Source organism: Microcaecilia unicolor, chromosome 5 (genome assembly GCF_901765095.1).
Source record: "Microcaecilia unicolor chromosome 5, aMicUni1.1, whole genome shotgun sequence".
Taxonomy (NCBI): Eukaryota; Metazoa; Chordata; class Amphibia; order Gymnophiona; family Siphonopidae; genus Microcaecilia; species Microcaecilia unicolor.
In genome coordinates, this window is record NC_044035.1 from 83,459,780 (window position 1) to 83,479,055 (window position 19,276).

The window sequence follows — 19,276 nt, forward strand, 5'->3', positions numbered from 1 at the left end:
AGTGACTGCTCTAATCGCAGAAGCAAAGGAAACCTATTCCACAAAAGTAGGACCTATGACACACCGAGTTACAAAATGTGTCCAAAAAATAAATAAACCTGGTGGACGGAAAGGGCCCAAAAAAAGATTCTAGGTCTCATCCTTGATACGTTGAAACCCTCTGCACAGTGTGCAACAGCAGCCTATGAAAGCAAATAGAATATTAGGAATTATTAGGAAAAGGAATGGAAAACAAAAACGAGAATGCTATAATACCTTTGTATCGCTCCATGATGTAATTGCACCTCAAATACTATGTGCAATTCTGTGTGCAAATCAAAAGAGATATAGCAGAATTAGAAAAGGTATTGAGAAGGGTGACAAAAACGATAAAGGGGATGAGTACTCCTTATGGAGTAAAGGCTAAAGCAGCTAGGGCTCTTCAGCTGACAGCTGAGGAGAGATATGATAAAGGTCTATAAAATACCAAGTGGAGTGGAAAGGGTAGACAATCACTTATTTACTCTTTCCAAAAATACTAGGACTAGGGGCACACAATGAAGCTAAGTAGTAAATTTAAAACAAACTGAGAAAACCAGTCCAAGCTTCTTCCATTTCTTTTGCAGTTCCCTCCCTCCCCCCACCACCCCTTTTTATGTAAATGTCCTAGGAGAAAAGGAAATAACTTCAGGCCCAAACACCCCCCAGGTCTGGCCTATCAGACTTGAATTCTTCAGACTGTACAGGATGCTACCTCACCATCTAGGAGACTAATAAACTACTGACTGGTTAGAGGCTGCACAGGATATTTACATAGAGCAGTAGTTCTCAACATTTTTTCCATTGGGACACACCTGACGTACAATGTTCACATCCACAACACACTGAGCACTACAGGTCATGGCTGAACAAAAAAATAAATCATATAAATATATGAATTCAGGGGATCACATGACACGATGAGCTGAACAGCTGCGTTTGCCTGGAGCTTGAGAGCCCTCGCCCCATAATCGCTAGAAAACAGCAAAATTAGCGAGAGAATTTCAAAGTTTACAACTCCTGTATACCTTATGGACAAATATATTAACAAATCCCCAGTCGGAATGGTGCTTCATAAAGGGGGAAAAAAAGAGAGAGACAAGAGCAAGCTTCCCAACCTCGATTCCAAGATGGCGGACGAGTCTTCTCAGTCAGGCCAGGTTTTCTCAGAATCGCAACCTGGACAGCTAACTACTGCAGTAGAGAGGGCTTGGCAGCCCAGGTGGGAAGTACTAGACCAGAAATTGGATATATTTCAAATGAAAATGGAGGGACTGGGGACCCGCATAGAAGATCTTGAAACTAGGGTCACAGCCCTAGAGGACTCCCCCCAGGGTTATCGTGCAGACCTCCTTGCAGTCAAACAACAGTTGCAGGAACATATGGACAAACTAGAGGACTTAGAAAATTGTTCCCGCAGGAACAATGTCCGGATTGTGGGCCTCTCAGAGAATATTCCTGACCGAAATTTGGAAACATAGTTAACAAGATTGGCTAACTAAGGAACTGGCGCTCTCAGACTCCCAGGGGCCATTGGTGATTGCACACCGAGTGGGCCGCAAAGTTGAAGCGCAAACCAGACCGCGAGTGATTGTAGCAAGGCTGCTCAACTATCATCACAAACTGGAAGTCATAAATGGCTTTAATATACGCAGAGAACTAAAGTATGAAGGGAGGCAAATATTGATGTTTCAAGATTACTCGCTCGGAGTGCAAGAACAACAGAGGAAATTTCACCCCCTCTGCTCTGCGCTGGTACAGAAACAAATCCGGTTTATACTGCAATATCCGGCGCATTTGAAAGTCTTAATCCAAGGACGCTGGCAAATATACAAGTCACTAGAAGATGCAAAGGTTGCTCTGCGGGAACAAAACATAATTGAAGGGGACTGATGTTTTGCTGAGGGGTGTTTGGGTCAACTACTTAAAGCAAAGAAATTGCAGTAAGTAATGATTGTATTGCTGGAAGGGGTAGAGGGCTCTCTGCAAGTCAGGTGATCTTTTCCACCTCTGGGCTTTGGCCTGAGAGGATGGCTGGGGGCTTGGCAGTGTGTGGGGGGGAGTTGGGGAGGTTTGGGTAAGGGTGTTAGATTTAATAAGGTTTTAACAGGGCAGCATGAGATAGGGTGTGCTCGCAGGCTGGGTTGGTTACATATTTTCTTTAAATGGTTAAGCTGGAAGGGTGTGCGAAGGGAGAAGATCTGGAGCTGGAGGAGGGTTGCATCACCTCAGGAAATAGGGGGGCTTGTTACAGTACGGAGTAATTGTCTATTGGTGATTGACTTCCCATTTTGAGTAGATGTCCACTAGGATAGTGTCTTGGAATGTGGGTGGCATTAGCTCCCCGATTAAAAGATCCAAAATTTTAACAGCCTTAAAAAGGCATAAAGCAGATATTGTGTGTCTGCAAGAAACACGCCTTACGGACGTAGAACATGCTAAACTGCAAAGATTGTGGGTCAGTGAGATATATGCAGCCTCGTCCCAGAAGAGAAGGGGGGAGTGGCAGTATTATTCTGGAGGGGACTCCCGTATAAGGCAACTCTATTAGATAAAGGGACCCAGGGGGAGTATATATTTCTTAAGGTGTGGCTGCAGGGGGTAGATTTTTTGATGCTAGTTCTATATGGCCCTAACAACTATGACCCGGCCTTTTGTAAGTCCCTGGCCGGAAAATGCTTGCAGAGCAGTTTTGGAAGATTGATAGTGGCTGGGGACTTTAACGCTGTGCTGGATCCCCGCCAAGACTGCTCTAACATAGTAACATAACATAGTAGCATAGTAGATGACGGCAGAAAAAGACCTGCACGGTCCATCCAGTCTGCCCAACAAGATAACTCATATGTGCTACTTTTTGTGTATACCCTACTTTGATTTGTACCTGTGCTCTTCTGGGCACAGACCGTATAAGTCTGCCCAGCACTACCCCCGCCTCCCAACCGCTGGCTCTGGCACAGACCGTATAAGTCTAACTCAAAGGAATCTCAGTACAGGGGGATACGTGCACGGGAGTTCCAAACATTTAACCAGACACTCAACTTGGTGGATCCTTGGAGAATACAACATTCAGGAGATAGGAACTACGCACAGATCGAGGGCCCATGCCTCGTATGCCCGAATAGACTATATCCTGGTAGACCGTTCCCTATTTCACTTTGTAGGTGCAGCGACTATCAGTCCAGAAGAAGTCACAGATCATGCCCTAATATGGGTAGAACTTAACATTGCCGCTGAGCATAGGGGTGGGAATGGGTGGCGGTACCCTGCATACTTGCATTCAGATCTCCATTTGTGAAGTCATATACAGAAGAACTGGGCAGAATACATAGAACATAATAGGGAACATGCTATTCAACAGCCTGAATTGTTTTAGTCTGCATCTAAAGCAGTCCTGCGAGGCACCACTATAGCTTATTGTACCATCAGGAATAAGAAGAGGGCGGCAGGAATATTGAGATTAGAACGCCAAATACAAAAGGCCAGAAGAATTTACCTGCACCACCCAACTAAAACAACTTTTGAAAATTTGAAAGCCACTCAGGTGGCATTAAATAGTTTATTGCATGAAAAAGAAACCAGGTCAGCTCTGTATTACAAGTATAAATTGCAGAGATTTGGCAACCAGGCAGGCAGAATGCTGGGTTGTTTAATTAAGAATTGGGGGGCACCACGGACGGTGACTTCCTTGAAAGACTCGAAGGGTAAGCTCACGACTGATAAAAAGCGGATAGGGCAGATATTCACTGAATATTTTACATCCTTATAATCAAGCAGAGGCGCCACCCACCGAACAGTCATTGCGGGACTATCTACATCAGGTAGGGCTTCCTAAGTTAACAGTAGAGAAGTTGGAGAATTTAAATATGCCCCTAACAGTGGCTGAACTACAGCAAGTGATTAAACCTCTGGGCCTGGTGCAGACCAAAGCTTTAGACGGGTTTACTGGAGAGTATTATAAAATTCTGCCAGGAGAGGCTTTGGCAGCCTTATTAGAATACTACCGGGAGGTCATAGATATAGGGCACTTCCCGTGATATGCCAATACGGCCCTCATAACATTAATACCAAAGCCGGGTAAGCCCCTGGAAAAGGCTGAGTCCTATAGGCCAATATCCTTGCTAAATGTTGACACTAAAATACTGGCAAAAATGTTGGTGGAACGCCTGGCTCAGTATCTACCATGCTTGATTGGCTCCGAACAAGTGGGGTTTGTGAGGGGCAGGCATTCTGTACATAATATTAGGAAAATTTTACTAGCTTTAGTGGCCACCCAGCAGGCAGAAATGCCCTCCCTAGTGTTGAGTTTGGACGCCGAAAAGGCTTTTGACCGAGTTGGGTGGGATTTTTTGTTTCAGACTATGACAACTATGGGTATAACGGGGTGGTTCTTATATGCAACTTGGGCACTTTATTGCCAGCCTAGGGCGAGAGTAATAATAAATGACACCAGAGAACCAGAATTTCAGATATGTCGCGGTACGCGGCAAGGTTGTCCGCTCTCCCCTTTACTATTTGTCCTGTCTTTAGAACCTTTGATGCAAATTATCTCTTCAGCTCCAGATCTCCAAGGGGTCACCTTGGCAGGTTTTGATATTAGAGCATTGGCCTATGCAGAAGACTTGTTGGTGATACTGGAAGACCCTACGAGTCTTTGGGAAGGTTGTTAGAGATAATTGAACAGTTTGGGAGTTATTCAGGCTTTCGGTTAAATCTACACAAATCTATTGCTCTTCCAGTGTTGCCAGAGTTAAGGGCATCCTGGCCTGGGCAATTCCCCCTCCAGTGGGCGCAGACATCATTGAGATATTTGGGAGTGTACATTCCTGTTGACTTGTCCATGCTGTATGAAACAAATATACAATGGCTGTTGCGGGACACTAAAAAACAGGTACAGGCCTGGGAGTCCCTGCCACTCTCTCTCTTGGGGCAAATTGCTTTGTTCAACATGGTTGTAGTCCCCAAATGGCTTTATGTATTCCAAACTCTTCCACTTTTCTTAAAGAGGACTGATGAATGGAAACTAACTAAATTGGTACAAGCCTTCTTGTGGAGGGGGAAGAAGCCCCGTCTCCCTCTTTCTACATTGGGTATACCCGTGGAATATGAAGGTTTAGGCCTGCTGAATGTGAAGTACATAACAGTGGCTAGCGGTATGCGCCATGTGAACGATTGGTTTCAGGGAACCCAGGAATACACAAACACGCTATTGGAGTTGAAATTATACCCAGAGGACTTCCCTTACCATACCTGTTGAAACGAACCGGAATAATGGTATCAGCTAAGGCTGTTTGGAGATGGATCTGTAAGCTACATGGATTTACAGCAAAGGTTACCCCCTATCGATATGCAGGAACCCCGCCTTCGCGCCGCAGATGGAAGCGGAAAGGGATTATGTATTTGTTGCGCGTAATCACTCACGAGGGACGGATTACGTCTTTTCAAGATTTATGTACGGAGTTTGCCTTGCCTTCCTGATGAGTTTTATTATCTTCAACTTATCAATAGAAAACAAAACAAAACATGAAAAAGAAAATAAAATACCACCTTTTTTATTGGACATAACTTAATACATTTCCTGATTAGCTTTCGAAGGTTGCCCTTCTTCGTCAGATCGGAAATAAACAAATGTGCTAGCTGACAGTGTATATAAGTGAAAACATTCAAGCATTATTATGACAGTCTGACAGGGTGGGAGGATGGGGGTGGGTCGGAGGTATGCATGGGGACATCAAGGCATATCATTGATATTCTAACAGGATGGGTGTGGATAGGTGAGGGGTGGGGTGATCAACAGAGACATACAGCTTTATGGTTTATAATGGGCTAGGAACCCCAGGTCCTTGTTAAGTCCTTTCTGTTGGGTGTTAAAATATTCAATCATTCTGACTTCAAAGGTCTTACGTTCTTGTATGGTTTTAAAGTTACCTTTCAGTATTCTCACTGTGAAATCACTGGTACACAGTGTCCTGGTTCTGTGAAGTGCTGTCCCACCGTGGTGGGGGCCCTACTGGCTGTATTGTTCATGTGATGTCTATGTAAATTGAATCTTGTCTTAAGCATCTGGCCTGTTTCTCCAATATAGCATCCTTCGTTACATTTTTTACACTTTTTAAAATTGTTTCAGAGTTTCTTCACCCTCCGTCCAAATCATAAAAATGTCATCGATGTACCGGTAGTATTTTAGAGGTTTGGTCTGGTGTGTATTCAGAAATGTCTCTTCCAGCTCAGCCATAAAAAGGTTGGCATATTGGGGTGCTGTCCTGGTGCCCATCAGTGCCCATTATTTGCAGATAGATATTGTTAAAGCGGAAGTAGTTGTGAGTTAAAATGAATTTGATTAATTTTGTAATAGTTTCTGGTGAGTATTGATGGTCCAGTGTGGATTTTTTTAGGAGTCTTCCACATGCAGCTATGCCATCCGCATGTGGAATGTTGCTGTATAGTGATTCTACATCCATCATTTTATGATTTGGACGGAGGATGAAGAAACTCTGAAATAATTTTATTCTGCCTTCAATACATACCATCCTACAATCAGATTCAAAATTGACTACTCCCCAGAAAAAGTCAATTTTTTGGACACCACGGTCTCAATCAGTGATGGCTGTATACAAACATCTATATACAAGAAACCCACAGACAGATGCAGCTACCTCCACAACTCCAGCTTCCATCCTTCACATACAAAAAGATCCATCATTTACAGCCAAGCCACAAGATACCACCGTATCTGCTCTGACCCAGGGGACAGAGACAGACACCTTAAAAGCCTGAGTGCATCCTTCAAACAGAAAGGCTATAACCCCAAAATAATCTCCAAGAATATTGCCTCCTCCCTCAAAACACCCAGGGAGAATCTGCTACAGTACAAGGAGAAAAAATCCACAGACAGAATTCCCCTTGTAGTGACATACAATCCAGAGCTGGAAAAACTGAGGAAAATCATAAGAGATCTACAACCTATACTCCAGGAGGATGAATTACTGAAAGAGATATTCCCATCCCCACCAGTACTGGCCTTCCAACAACCACCCAACTTAAAACACAAGGTAATCAGAAGTAAACTTCCATCACAGACTGAAAAGGAACAGAAGGGCACACGTCCCTGTAATTTATCCAGTTGCAAACTATGCCAAAATATTTCACAGGACCCCACAGTTACCCACAAAGGAAAGATATTCAACATAAAGGGATCTTTCACTTGCTCATCTTCCAATGTGGTATATATCATTCAGTGTAAAAAATGTAACGAAGGATGCTATATTGGAGAAACAGGCCAGATGCTTAAGACAAGATTCAATTTACATAGACATCACATGAACAATACAGCCAGTAGGGCCCCCACCACGGTGGGACAGCACTTCACAGAACCAGGACACTGTACCAATGATTTCACAGTGAGAATACTGAAAGGTAACTTTAAAACCATACAAGAACGTAAGACCTTTGAAGTCAGAATGATTGAATATTTTAACACCCAACAGAAAGGACTTAACAAGGACCTGGGGTTCCTAGCCCATTATAAACCATAAAGCTGTATGTCTCTGTTGATCACCCCACCCCTCACCTATCCACACCCATCCTGTTAGAATATCAATGATATGCTTTGATGTCCCCATGCATACCTCCGACCCACCCCCATCCTCCCACCCTGTCAGACTGTCATAGTAATGCTTGAATGTTTTCACTTATATACACTGTCAGCTAGCACATTTGCTTATTTCCGATCTGACGAAGAAGGGCAACCTTCGAAAGCTAATCAAGAAATGTATTAAGTTATGTCCAATAAAAAAGGTATCATCTTATTTTCTTTTCCATGTTTTATTTTGTTTGATTTCTATTGCTAACCTTAAGAGTGGACTAACACGGCTACCACACTCCTCTACCTTATCTTCAACTGAAACACTATATACAGTCTTTGTCTTGGGAGGCGTTGGCGGAGGATGTCCAGGAGGAATTGGCTTCTGCATTTTCTCTGGCGGCGCAGCAAAAGGTACCACTCACGTTCCATCATAGACATATTACAGACACTGTCACAGAACTGGATTATGTGAAATTGCTGGCTATGTGGAAACTTGACATACCTATGGATACCCAGTTTGAATATCATTTTCTCAATGCGCAGACTGTCGCCTATGGCCTCACACTGGGAAACACAATACAAAGTTGTGATACGGCTTCACATTTCTCCTAGATGAGCCTTCTACATGGGGCTCTCACCATGGGGAGATTGCCTCAAATGCAAATATCCTGGGGCCACCCTAGGTCATATGTTTTGGATATGTAAAGGAATAGCTCAATTTTGGCAAGCGCTAACTCAGTATGGTAAAATTATGTATCATACCTGATAATTTTCTTTCCCTTAATCATAGCCGATCAATCCATAGACTGGTGGGTTGTGTCCATCTACCAAGCAGGTGGAGATAGAGAGCAATCTTTTGCCTCCCTATATGTGGTCATGTGCTGCCGGAAATTCCCCAGTATGTCGATATCAAACCTCCATCCGCAGGACTCAGCACTTAGAGAATTACACCCACAAAGGGACATTCTGCCCAGCTCACCACCGCCGAAGCGGGGGAGGGGAAATATTCCAGCGCACCACCTCCAGGGCGGTGGGCGGGAAACCACACCCACCGACGCGGGGGGAACTGGCTTATCCTGCTACCGCAACCATGGGAGGAGCTGGCTTACCCTAACACCGCCGAAGCGGGAGGGATACAAAGCTACCCTACAGCCGCACGAAGCGGGAGGGAGCGCCAGCATAATTTAGTTATCAAACCAGCCACCGCCGAAACGGGGGGAGAGGAAGCAGCAGCTCACTGTAACACAAAATCGTCTCAACTCAAAGAGACTTCAATTGGAAGAACTTGAACACGAAGTCCTCGTGAACAGGAAAAGAAGACTGAACTTGAACCTGAAATATAACCAGAACACAAACAATACAGATATCTGGGAGGGGCTATGGATTGATCGGCTATGATTAAGGGAAAGAAAATTATCAGGTATGATACATAATTTTACCTTCCCTATCATCAAGCCGATCAATCCATAGACTGGTGGGATGTACCGAAGCAGTACTCACCCAGGGCGGGACATGGAAATCCCTGAACGCAACACTGAAGCCCCAAACTGGGCCTCCGCCCGAGCAGCCACATCCAAGCGGTAATGTCGTGAGAAGGTATGAGCCGACGACCAAGTAGCCACTCTGCAAATCTCTTCCAAGGAGACAGATCTGGACTCCGCCATCGAGGCTGCTTGTGCTCTAGTACAGTGTGCCTTCAGCTGAATAGGCGGAATCTTCCCAGCTACCACATAAGCTGACGCGATCGTCTCCTTGACCCAACGTGCCACTGTAGGCTTAGATGCCTGCGAACAGAACGAACAGATATCCGACTTCCGGAAATCATTGGTCACTTCCAAGTATCTGATGATGACCCGTCTAACATCCAGGTATTTGAGCGCAGGGTACTCCTCTGGGTAATCCTCCCTATGAAAGGAGGGTAGGTAAAGCTGCTGATTCACATGGAATCAAGAAACAATCTTGGGCAGGAAGGAAGGCACTGGGCGAATCGATACTCCTGCCTCAGTGAATCGCAGGAACGGTTCTCTACACGAGAGCGCCTGGAGCTCGGAAACTCTTCTGGCTGATGTGATAGCCACCAGGAAGTCTGCTTTCAACGTCAGGTCCTTCAGCGATGCCCTTGGCAAGGGCTCAAAGGGTGGCTTCTGCAAGGTCCGCAGTACCAGATTGAGATTCCACATAGGCACTATCGAGTGCAGAGGGGGGCGCAGGTGATTAACTCTTTTGAGAAAGCGTACCACATCTGGCTGTGAAGCCAAGGAAGCCCCCTTCAGACAACCCCTGAAGCAAGCTAGAGCCGCCACCTGGACTTTCAGCGAACTGAGCGACAGGCCTTTCTCCAGCCCTCTTGCAGGAACGTCAACACTGAAGATATTGGAGCAGTGAAGGGCGATATAGAGCCTGCCTCGCACCACGACGCAAAGATACGCCAAACCCTGGCGTAAGTGGTGGAAGTAGAGCGCTTCCTCGCTCTCAGCATAGTGTCTGAGAAGCCCTTCTTCCTCAGCCGCTTCCGCTCAATAGCCAGGCCGTAAGACCAAAGGGGGAGGGATCCTCCATCACCACGGGACCCTGATGTAAGAGGCCCCGCTCCGCTGGCAGCCGCAGAGGGCCGTCCACCGAGAGTCTGACCAAGTCCGCATACCAGGGACGTCTGGGCCAGTTCGGACCCACCAGGATCACCTGGCCCGGATGCTTTGCCACCTGGCCTAGCACCCTGCCCATCATGGGCCAGGGCAGGAACACGAAGAGAAGCTCCTGTGCCGGCCACTGCTGGAGAAGAGCATCGACTCCCAGAGATCGAGGGTCCCGTCCTCTGCTGAAAAAACGCGGCACTTGACCGAGGACGCCATCAGATCCAGGCTCGGCCGGCCCCAGCGTTTCGTGATGTCCAAGAACGCCCGAGCAGACAGTTGCCACTCTCCAGGATCCAAGGTATGGCGACTGAGAAAGTCCGTCTTGACATTCATGACTCCCGCAATGTGGGCCGCCGACAGCTGTTCCAGATTCGCTTCCGCCTACAGGCATAGCTTCATGGCCTCCTTGGCTAGAGGGGCGCTCCTGGTACCTCCCTGGCAATTGACATAGGCCACAGTCGTGGCATTGTCCGACAGGACCCGTACAGGTCTCAGCACCAGTACTGGGAGAAACTCTAGAAGCACCAACCGAATGGCTCGGAGCTCCAGGAGGATAATGGACCATTTCGTCTCTGCAGGAGACCAGAGCCCCTGCGTTGTCCGTCCCAAGGCTCCCCAGCCCGTCAAGCAGGCGTCCGTCGTGACGACAACCCACTCCGGGGTCGTAAGAGGCATTCCTGCAGACAGCTTGATTGGCCTTAGCCACCAGCTCAGCGCCTTTCGCACCGCTGGATCCAAAGGAAGGCGTACGGCGTAATCCTCAGAGACTGAGTCCACCGCCGCAGAAGAGAGTGCTGTAGTGGTCTCATATGAGCCCTGGCCCAGGGCACTACCTCCATCGTGGCCGTCATGGAGACCAACAGCTACACATAGTCCCAAGCCCGAAAAGTAGAGGAGGCTAGGAACTGGCCCACCTGGGTCTGAAGCTTGACGCTCCGGTTGTCCGGCAGGAACACTCTGCCCACTTGGGTGTCGAATCGAACTCCCAGATACTCCAGGGACTGAGTCGGGCGCAGCTGGCTTTTCTCCCAGTTGATGATCCATCCCAGGGAGCTCAGAAGAGCAATGACCCTGTCTGAGGCTCTCCCGCACTCCGCATAGGAAGGGGCTCGGATCAGCCAGTCGTCCAGAAAGGGATGAACTTGCACTCCCTCCTTGCGGAGGTAGGCCACGATGACCACCATTACTTTAGAGAAGGTCCGCGGATCCGTAGCCAACCCGAATGGGAGGGCTGTGAACTGGAAGTGTCGGCCCAGCACTGCAAAGCGCAGAAAGCGCTGATGAGGCGGCCAGATGGGAATATGTAGGTAAGCTTCCTTGATGTCCAGGGAGGCCAGGAACTCTCCCTTTTTCACCGCAGCTATTACGGAGCGGAGGGTCTCCATCCGGAAGTGCCGAACTTTCAAGGCCTGATTGACTCCCTTGAGGTCGAGAATAGGCCGAGCAGATCCTTCTTTCTTTGGCACCACAAAGTAAATGGAGTAGCGCCCCTTGCCAAGCTGATCTACTGGCACCGGGACCACCGCGCCCAGGCGGATCAGGTTGCTCAAAGTCTGCTGCACGGCAGCTGCTTTGACCTGAGACTTGCAAGGAGAGTTTACAAACCCGTCTCTTAGGGGTCGGCAGAACTCTAGCTTGTAGCCGTCTCTGATGACTTCCAGAACCCAAGCGTCTGAAGTTACCCTGGTCCACTCGCCCAGAAACGAGGACAACCTTCCTCCTATCTGCACTGGGCCATGCACCAGGTCCCCGTCATTGGGTACGCGACCCTGGGAACGAACCTCCGGGACGGCGGTCCCTACGAAAGGAATGCTGCTTGGGGGAGAAGTTCCGTTTGAAGGAAGCAGAGGCAGAGGAGTCCGACTTGCCCGGGCGATACCGACGGGCTTCCTGGAAACGGCCCTTAGAGGAACCAGGACGGGCACTGTCGGCCCGAGTCCTGACCTCCGGCAACCTCTTGCCCTTGGATGTGCCGAGCTCCGTCACAATCTTGTCCAGCTCGTCCCCAAAGAGCAGCTTGCCTTTAAAAGGCAACTTGGCTAGGCGAGATTTAGAGGCATGGTCAGCAAACCAGTGCTTAAGCCAGAGCCACCGCCGCGCAGAGACTGTCTGAGCCATTCCCTTGGCCGAGGCTCTCAAAACATCATAGAGCAAGTCTGCCAAGTAGGCCAAACCCGACTCCAGGGTCGGCCATTCCGCCCCTCCAGGAAGGGTCCGAGGGGGAAGCCCGCTGCAAAACAGTCAGGCACGCCCTAGCCACGTAGGAGCCGCAAACTGAGGCTTGCAAACTCAGAGCGGCCGCCTCCATTCTCCTGTCTTGGGCGTCCTTCAGGGCAGTGCCACCTTCCACCGGCAGCGCCGTTTTCTTAGTCACGGCAGTGATTAAGGAATCTACCGTGGGCCAGACAAAGGCTTCCCGTTCCCCCTCAGGAAAGGGGTACAGACAGGACATAGCCCTGGCTACTTTCAGGCTCGCCTCAGGGGCATCCCACTACGCTAAAATTAAGGTCTGCATGGCTTCATGAACGTGGAAGGTTCTAGGCAGGCGCTTTGTTCCCAGCATAATGGTGGAGCCAGTAGAGGCTGAGAGAGAGCCTTCCTCCGGAGAGGCAATCTTCAAAATGCTCATGGCCTGCACAAGCAGGTTGGGCAAATCCTCTGAGCGAAAAAGCCGCGCTGCAGAGAGGTCATCCACTTCATCCGAGCGAGGATCAGTCTCTTCCATCGATTCCGCTAAGGATCTCTGGGAAAACTCAAACACGCTGCCGTCATCCACATCAGAGGAGACCGAGTCCCCCGAGGGTGGAAGATCCACCCGAGGACGCTTAAGCATAGAGGCCTCATCACCCCGATCAGAGAGGTGAGCAGGGGTAGTGTTCTGCATAAGAAAGGCCTGATGCAGCAGCAAAATGAACTCAGGGGAGAAACTCCCCAGTCTGTGCATTTCTGCAGCCTGTGCCGCGGCCCTAGAGGCGCCCTCCATCTGAGCTCCCAGTAGCGGGGGAGAGGCGTGTTGCGCGTCCAAAATGGCGTCCGGCGCGAAACTCCGAGAAGGAGCCGCGCGGGAAGAAGGGCGTTTTAATTTTGCCGACTTCTTACTGTCGCCCGATTCAAGGGCGACCAAGCTGTTAACGTCTCCCATCTCAAGTGTGGCCCAAGAAGAAGCCGAACGAGCCACGTGGCCGGTCACGACCGGGAGGGCGGCCAGCGGAGGATGGGCACCTAAGGCGGGAAAGGCCACCGCGCCGGAGGAAAAACATGTGAACTCTCCCGGTTCCGAAAGGGCGCCCAAAAAGGGCGACTACCTTCGATCCCCCCGCTTCCCCGTTAGGCGCGCGAACGCATTCCAGGGAGCGTCTTTTCGCGCCCTTGCCATCCGAGGCCATAGCCACATGGAGAGCGTTCGGGGAATCCCCTGCCCGCTAGTAAAAGGTAAAAATTACCTGCTTCTTGCTCCGAGCAGCGACGACTTGTTCCAGTGAGCAGCTGCAAATGGACGTCCTTTTTGAACGTTTAAAAAAAAAAAATTTTTTTTTTTCTCGTTTAACAAGGCCAGTGGGAGGGGAGAGAAAAGGAGGGACCTGGCACCACCAGGTTTGCACTTGCTCAAGAAGAGCCCTCAACCCCAGGTACTCAACAAAACCTAAACAATTAGGCTTGGAGACCTAGCCACAGCTGCTGCTGTGTGACCACACACCTGCTGAGATAGAGAACATACTGGGGAATTTCCAGCAGCACATGACCACATATAGGGAGGCAAAAGATTGCTCTCTATCTCCACCTGCTGGTAGATGGACACAACCCACCAGTCTATGGATTGATCGGCTTGATGATAGGGAAGTTTCCAGTTTATGGAAGACAGAATGGAAATATGATTCTGGCCTGTTGCTGGGTCATCCTGTTCTTGTCCATCCAATACCATCTGGTTTTACTGCATTTGTACATAAAGCTATTGTAGTTGCCAAGCAAGTGATACTGTCAAGTGGCTATCTTACCATTACCCAACAATCTCCCAGTGGCGTGCTCGCATGATAGCGCTATTGCGGGTTGAAAGGATGGGAATCGTGGACTTTAAATCAAGGCCTGGAGTGTGTTTCCAGCACATTTGGAGTCCTCTCTTGCATACCCTGACTCCAGCTGCTAGAAGCCGCTTGTTGAAGTTTTAGCTAAAGCCCTGTTGGACAATGTAATCAAAAAAGTGTGGGGGGGGGGTGGGGGAGGGAGGGAGGGAAAGGAGTTCTGGGGGTTTACTATAGTCCATCGAAAAGATTAGTTATCTCCATGTATATATGTTTGAATGTTTTTCTTGAATAAAAAAAAGAAATATATGAATTCATTATTGCTGAAAATAATGCAAAGAAAGATGGTAACCACTGGGTGGGGAAGAGCAGACTTCCAACATTTCCAGTTGGGACTGGTGGCAGCAGTGGGCATTGTGGGTAATGGTGAAGCAGAAAGTACCAGTTATGTGGATTTCAAGTACCACATTCCCTGGCCTGCTCTGCTGTCCCCAGTAAGGAAAGCAAGAGCTTGCTCTCTTGTCATAATTTCTTGGGACACACAAGTGTGTCCCGAAATACTGGTTGAGAACAACTGAAAGAGTGATAGCATCAAGTCAGTAGTGCTCAGTCTGCTGACAGAATATATATCCACATGTATGGACTGGCCTGGAGGGATAAGGATGAATGCATATTATGTTATAGCATTATATAATTTAAATTGGACTGCATACATTGCTTTGGGATACGTTGGAATGGAGTAGCTGCCTAGTTTTTAGAGCAGGGGTTCTCAACCAAACATATCCACAAGAATACGCATAAGAAAGTTGAATGTACTCCTTCCACTGTATGCAAATCTCCCTTGCATATTCATTGTGAGTATCCTGAAAACCTGATTGGTTTGCATACAGTGGAGGGAGTACAAGCAACTTGTCATGCATATTCTTGGGCTTAGTGTATCCCGAGGACTGGGTTGAGAACCTCTGGGTTGGAGCAATAGTCTGAGAACTAGAGAACACAGCATTCAATTTCCACTGCTGTTCTTTGTGATCTAGAGCAAGATACTTCACTCTCCATTGCCTCAGGTACAAACTTACACTGTAAGTGCACTGAGGACAGGGAAATACCCAAATATAAAAGGCATAAGCTTAAAACTGCCCCCCCCCCCCCCCCCCCGTTTTTTAATACAAGGGAATAATCATTGAACAAGCACTAAAACACCGTGGATTGTTTTTCCCTTGTTAGAGAAATTTCCAATATGTACAGGGCCTGTGCTACAAACCCCTGCCGCTAGTAACTGATGGAATGCCCAGCGAGATCACTTCCTGCAATTCAGGTGATGAGAAAAAAAGGCATTTTGAAATGCAGGGCTCCATCTCAGATAGAACCTCAGCTACTTATCGATTGTATTTAGGCTTATATTTGGCTATATTATTATACTGTTAAAATTAAGGAACTGTACCTGTACACAGCCTTGGGGAACCTCTTCATAAGGGGGTTAATAAATCCCAATGAACAAAATAAAAAATAGAGTCCCACAAAATTTAACTGGTTGAATTTGGTAAGTTTAGCCTAGTAGGCTACATTTTAGAAAAATAGAACATTTCACATCCTTTTTTCACTAGAACTTACATACCTCTTTCATTTGACGAAGTATGGCATTTTTAGCCTCAATTTCATTTTTCACTTGATCATCTGTTAATCTTATGTAGTCCCTGCATCTCTGAGGTTTCAGATCCATCCTTGAATATAGTCTGCCTTGAATACTATCAAACAGCATATTCATTGACCTTGGCAAAATACCTACATCATTTGGTGTGCCTAAAAGACAAAAGCAATGTATGGAGGTAAGTTTCTGAATAACTGACATATAAATAGTGGCTCCACTTACCTAACAGGCAGCTCAACACTTCTTTTATCAAGCACAAGTGTGTAGCAAAAAAATGTTTAAGTCACGGTACTCCATTAGCAAATAAGATAAGTGGTGGCAGTGTGTGTGTACGTATATATTTATTAAAATTCTCCACTAGATGCTGCCAAGATTAAACTATTTGACATTTGTGAGCTCAAACCCTACACTCTTGTAAATTCAGGCAAGGAAAGGTTAACAGACAAGTGCAAAGAAGAAGCCAATACATGCAGACCGATAAAGGAGTCACATGAGAAAATTTTGTTTAAATATCAATTTAGTTGCCATGTTTTGCAATAATTGTAATCACTTAAAATTTTTGATGATCAGCACAGAATAAATAGCATAACAGTCCATTTGAGTTAAGAAATTGTTGAGAGAACGCAAAAGTCTCTTTGTGCAAATTGCTCCGAGTTTCCAAAGAACAAAAAAAAAAAAATTGTACAAATGTTTTATCAAAAAGAAAACTATCTAGAATAACTCCTAATATCTTTGCTGATGACACACATTTCCCCTGAGCTCATGGAAATGCATAAAGGCAAAGGCTCATCATCCTTTGTAAACCAGAAAATATTAGGGGTCAGGGAAGGCAGGATTTGACCCAAACCCCTTTCCAGGCCTCTCAGACCAGCGAGATCTCTCCCCAGGATGACCAGTGGCATTGCGCAGAACCATTCTGACTCCAGGCAGCATAAGGACAGCAAAGCACCTAGCTAACCACATCATGTATACCCCACACCAGCTTATTTCCAAAACCCTCTAAGCCAAACAGCAACTCATATGGACTTAGAGGGTTTTGGAAATAAGCCCTTCAATATTTCAGTTTGCTTGTGCACAGCAAATCAGCAAAGTGACACTTGCACTAAGGATCTCAATTTCAAAGCACTTAAGACTTACAAAGTTCCATAGGCTAATATGGAACTTTGTAAATCTAAATGCTTTGAAAATATGCTTCTATGTCAAACTGCACAAATATGAAAACCTCATCAAGTCCACCTTAATGCTATTATCCAGTTCAGACCTGATTTACTGTAAAATGGCCGCCACTAAGTAGGACGTTTAAAGGTCTACCCCGGACACATCAATACTCAACCGGTGCTTATTTGCGACCTGACCTGTTTCTCGCCAAGCAGTCCTGCTCTGTGTAGTCTCGGGAAACCTAGTGGGTAGTTTTCGTCAGACGGCCAGCCGACATTGCATTTTCTACCGTCTCCGCGGTCTGTTTCCTGCGGCCCATCACCAAGCCACGATTCGACCCATCCTGGTTGATGAAACGGCGCTTGGCTGCACGGAGTCATGGCCCACCTGATCGGCCCGTGACTATTGTCGGCAGCTTTCTGGCTTCCACTACAGCCCTTGCTGAAATCGCTGACTTTCCTCGCAGCTGATCCCTGCTAAAATTGCCGGCTTCCACTGCCGCACAGTCAGAACCTATGGATGGTCCTCGGTGTTCACCCCTGCAACCTAGGAAGAAATGCCTGCCTTTCTTGCTGCGATGGCTCTCCAGCACCTACCTCTCCAACAGCCGAGTCTGCATGGCCTTTGACTTCCCTGCATGGCGGGCCTTCCCTGCGATGTCCACCTTCGTCGCCTTTGTAGTTGGTCGGTAGTCTCCTCATCTCAGCTGATCTCTACCGGAGCCTCGCCGCCTAAGAGAGTTTTCCAGCGCTGCTTCTCCTCTACGACTGTCTTCGTGTTTCGTCGGAGGTGTCCCGACTCGACGCAGGTCAGCTGTTCTCCGCCGGCAACCTCCATCTTGCCAACTGATCAGTGCGGCAGTTTCGGCGTCTGGGGACTAAGGAGAGCGGCCCTGCAGGCCCTGGCGTGTGATGGGATCGTTGGAGTGGTGGGGCTTCTGTTGCCACCCTCTCGGCTCGCTATCCTCTTCACCTGCCTTACCGAGACTCAGCGAGTCAAGATCTAATTTCAGACTTGTTCCCTTTCTCCTCTTTTGCTTTCCTTTCTCTGCCTACTTTTAATTTGTTTTCAGATTGTATTTCCTCCCTCCCTTCCTCTCTCCATTCCAACTCTCCTTATAATCAATTTATGAGTTCATTGTAAGCTGCTTTGGGGCTGCAAAACTGCGACAAAAGGTGGGGTATAAATGACCTTAAATAAATAAATAAAAGCTTTTCTCCTATTCTGGGCCTATAAGAAAAAAATAAAAATCAGACTGTTGTGCAGCTAAATTAGAAAATTTGAATTTAGAACTGGCATGTAACAATACTTTTAATGAAAATTATGACAGTTTCTCCTGAACTAAATTCTTTTAGGTCCTAGATAGCTTGTAAAGGAAAGGAGGCCATCTTCTGGTCTGTGGTGTTACTAAAAGTTAGTACCAAATTGCAAACAAAACTTATAATCTTGTTCATAAGTTAGATATATCAGGAATACAAACGATAGCAATACAGAATTTTTTCTGCTTTGACATTCCCTCCCCTGCCCTCCTGACAGCACGATTTCCAATTAAAATACCTAAAATGCCTTTTGATTGGCAACTATTATGCAATGCTGATCTCTTTAGTACAGTGGTTCTCAACTAGTGTGTCACTACTAGCACCCAGGTGTGTTGAGGGGCGAGAACATAAAGCAACTTTTTTTTGCTCTTTACAACGTAGCATGCCTCTTCTTTTCTTTACCGCCATGGATCCTGTTATTCTTTGTCCTCTGTCCATGAAACCTGCATTCTTCACTGGTACCAGCAGAGGTAACACTGTCTGGGGCGACCCAGATCCTTCCCTCAGCAGAATCCTGACCATGCGTAAACTGGAAGCTAAGTCAGAGGGGCGGAACACTGCCAAGGGAAGGATCTGGGTCAGGACAGGTAGCATGTTTTTGTTGCAGGCACCGGCAAAGAACGCAAGTTTCATAGACCGAAGGCACAAAGGAAAAGTGAGGAAGATATGCTGGACCTGTGTAGGAAAGGGGGACAGAAGAGATGTCAAAAACTGGGTGAGGGAACAGGGGAGAGAGAGAGAAATGTCAGACCATGAGGGACAGAATGTGAGAATAAGATGCAGCTACACAAACCCCAATGCCATGCTCCTTCCTGGGTTCAGTAGGCGATAAACCACATTTAAAGGGGCGTTCACTTCTACAGAGATGCCAGACCATGTGTGGTGGGAGGGAGGTG

General features: G+C 47.2%; 1 protein-coding gene across 2 annotated transcripts in view; it reads right to left on the reverse strand.

Annotated features, from left to right (window-relative positions):
- KIF20B (kinesin family member 20B) overlaps positions 1-19,276 on the reverse strand; it is a 274,317-nt gene that overhangs the window by 210,671 nt on the left and 44,370 nt on the right. For both annotated transcript variants that reach the window (XM_030203051.1, XM_030203052.1), the window contains exon 6: positions 15,871-16,055. In XM_030203051.1, the coding sequence (XP_030058911.1) occupies positions 15,871-16,055 (185 nt within the window). The remainder of the gene's footprint in view (positions 1-15,870; positions 16,056-19,276) is intronic.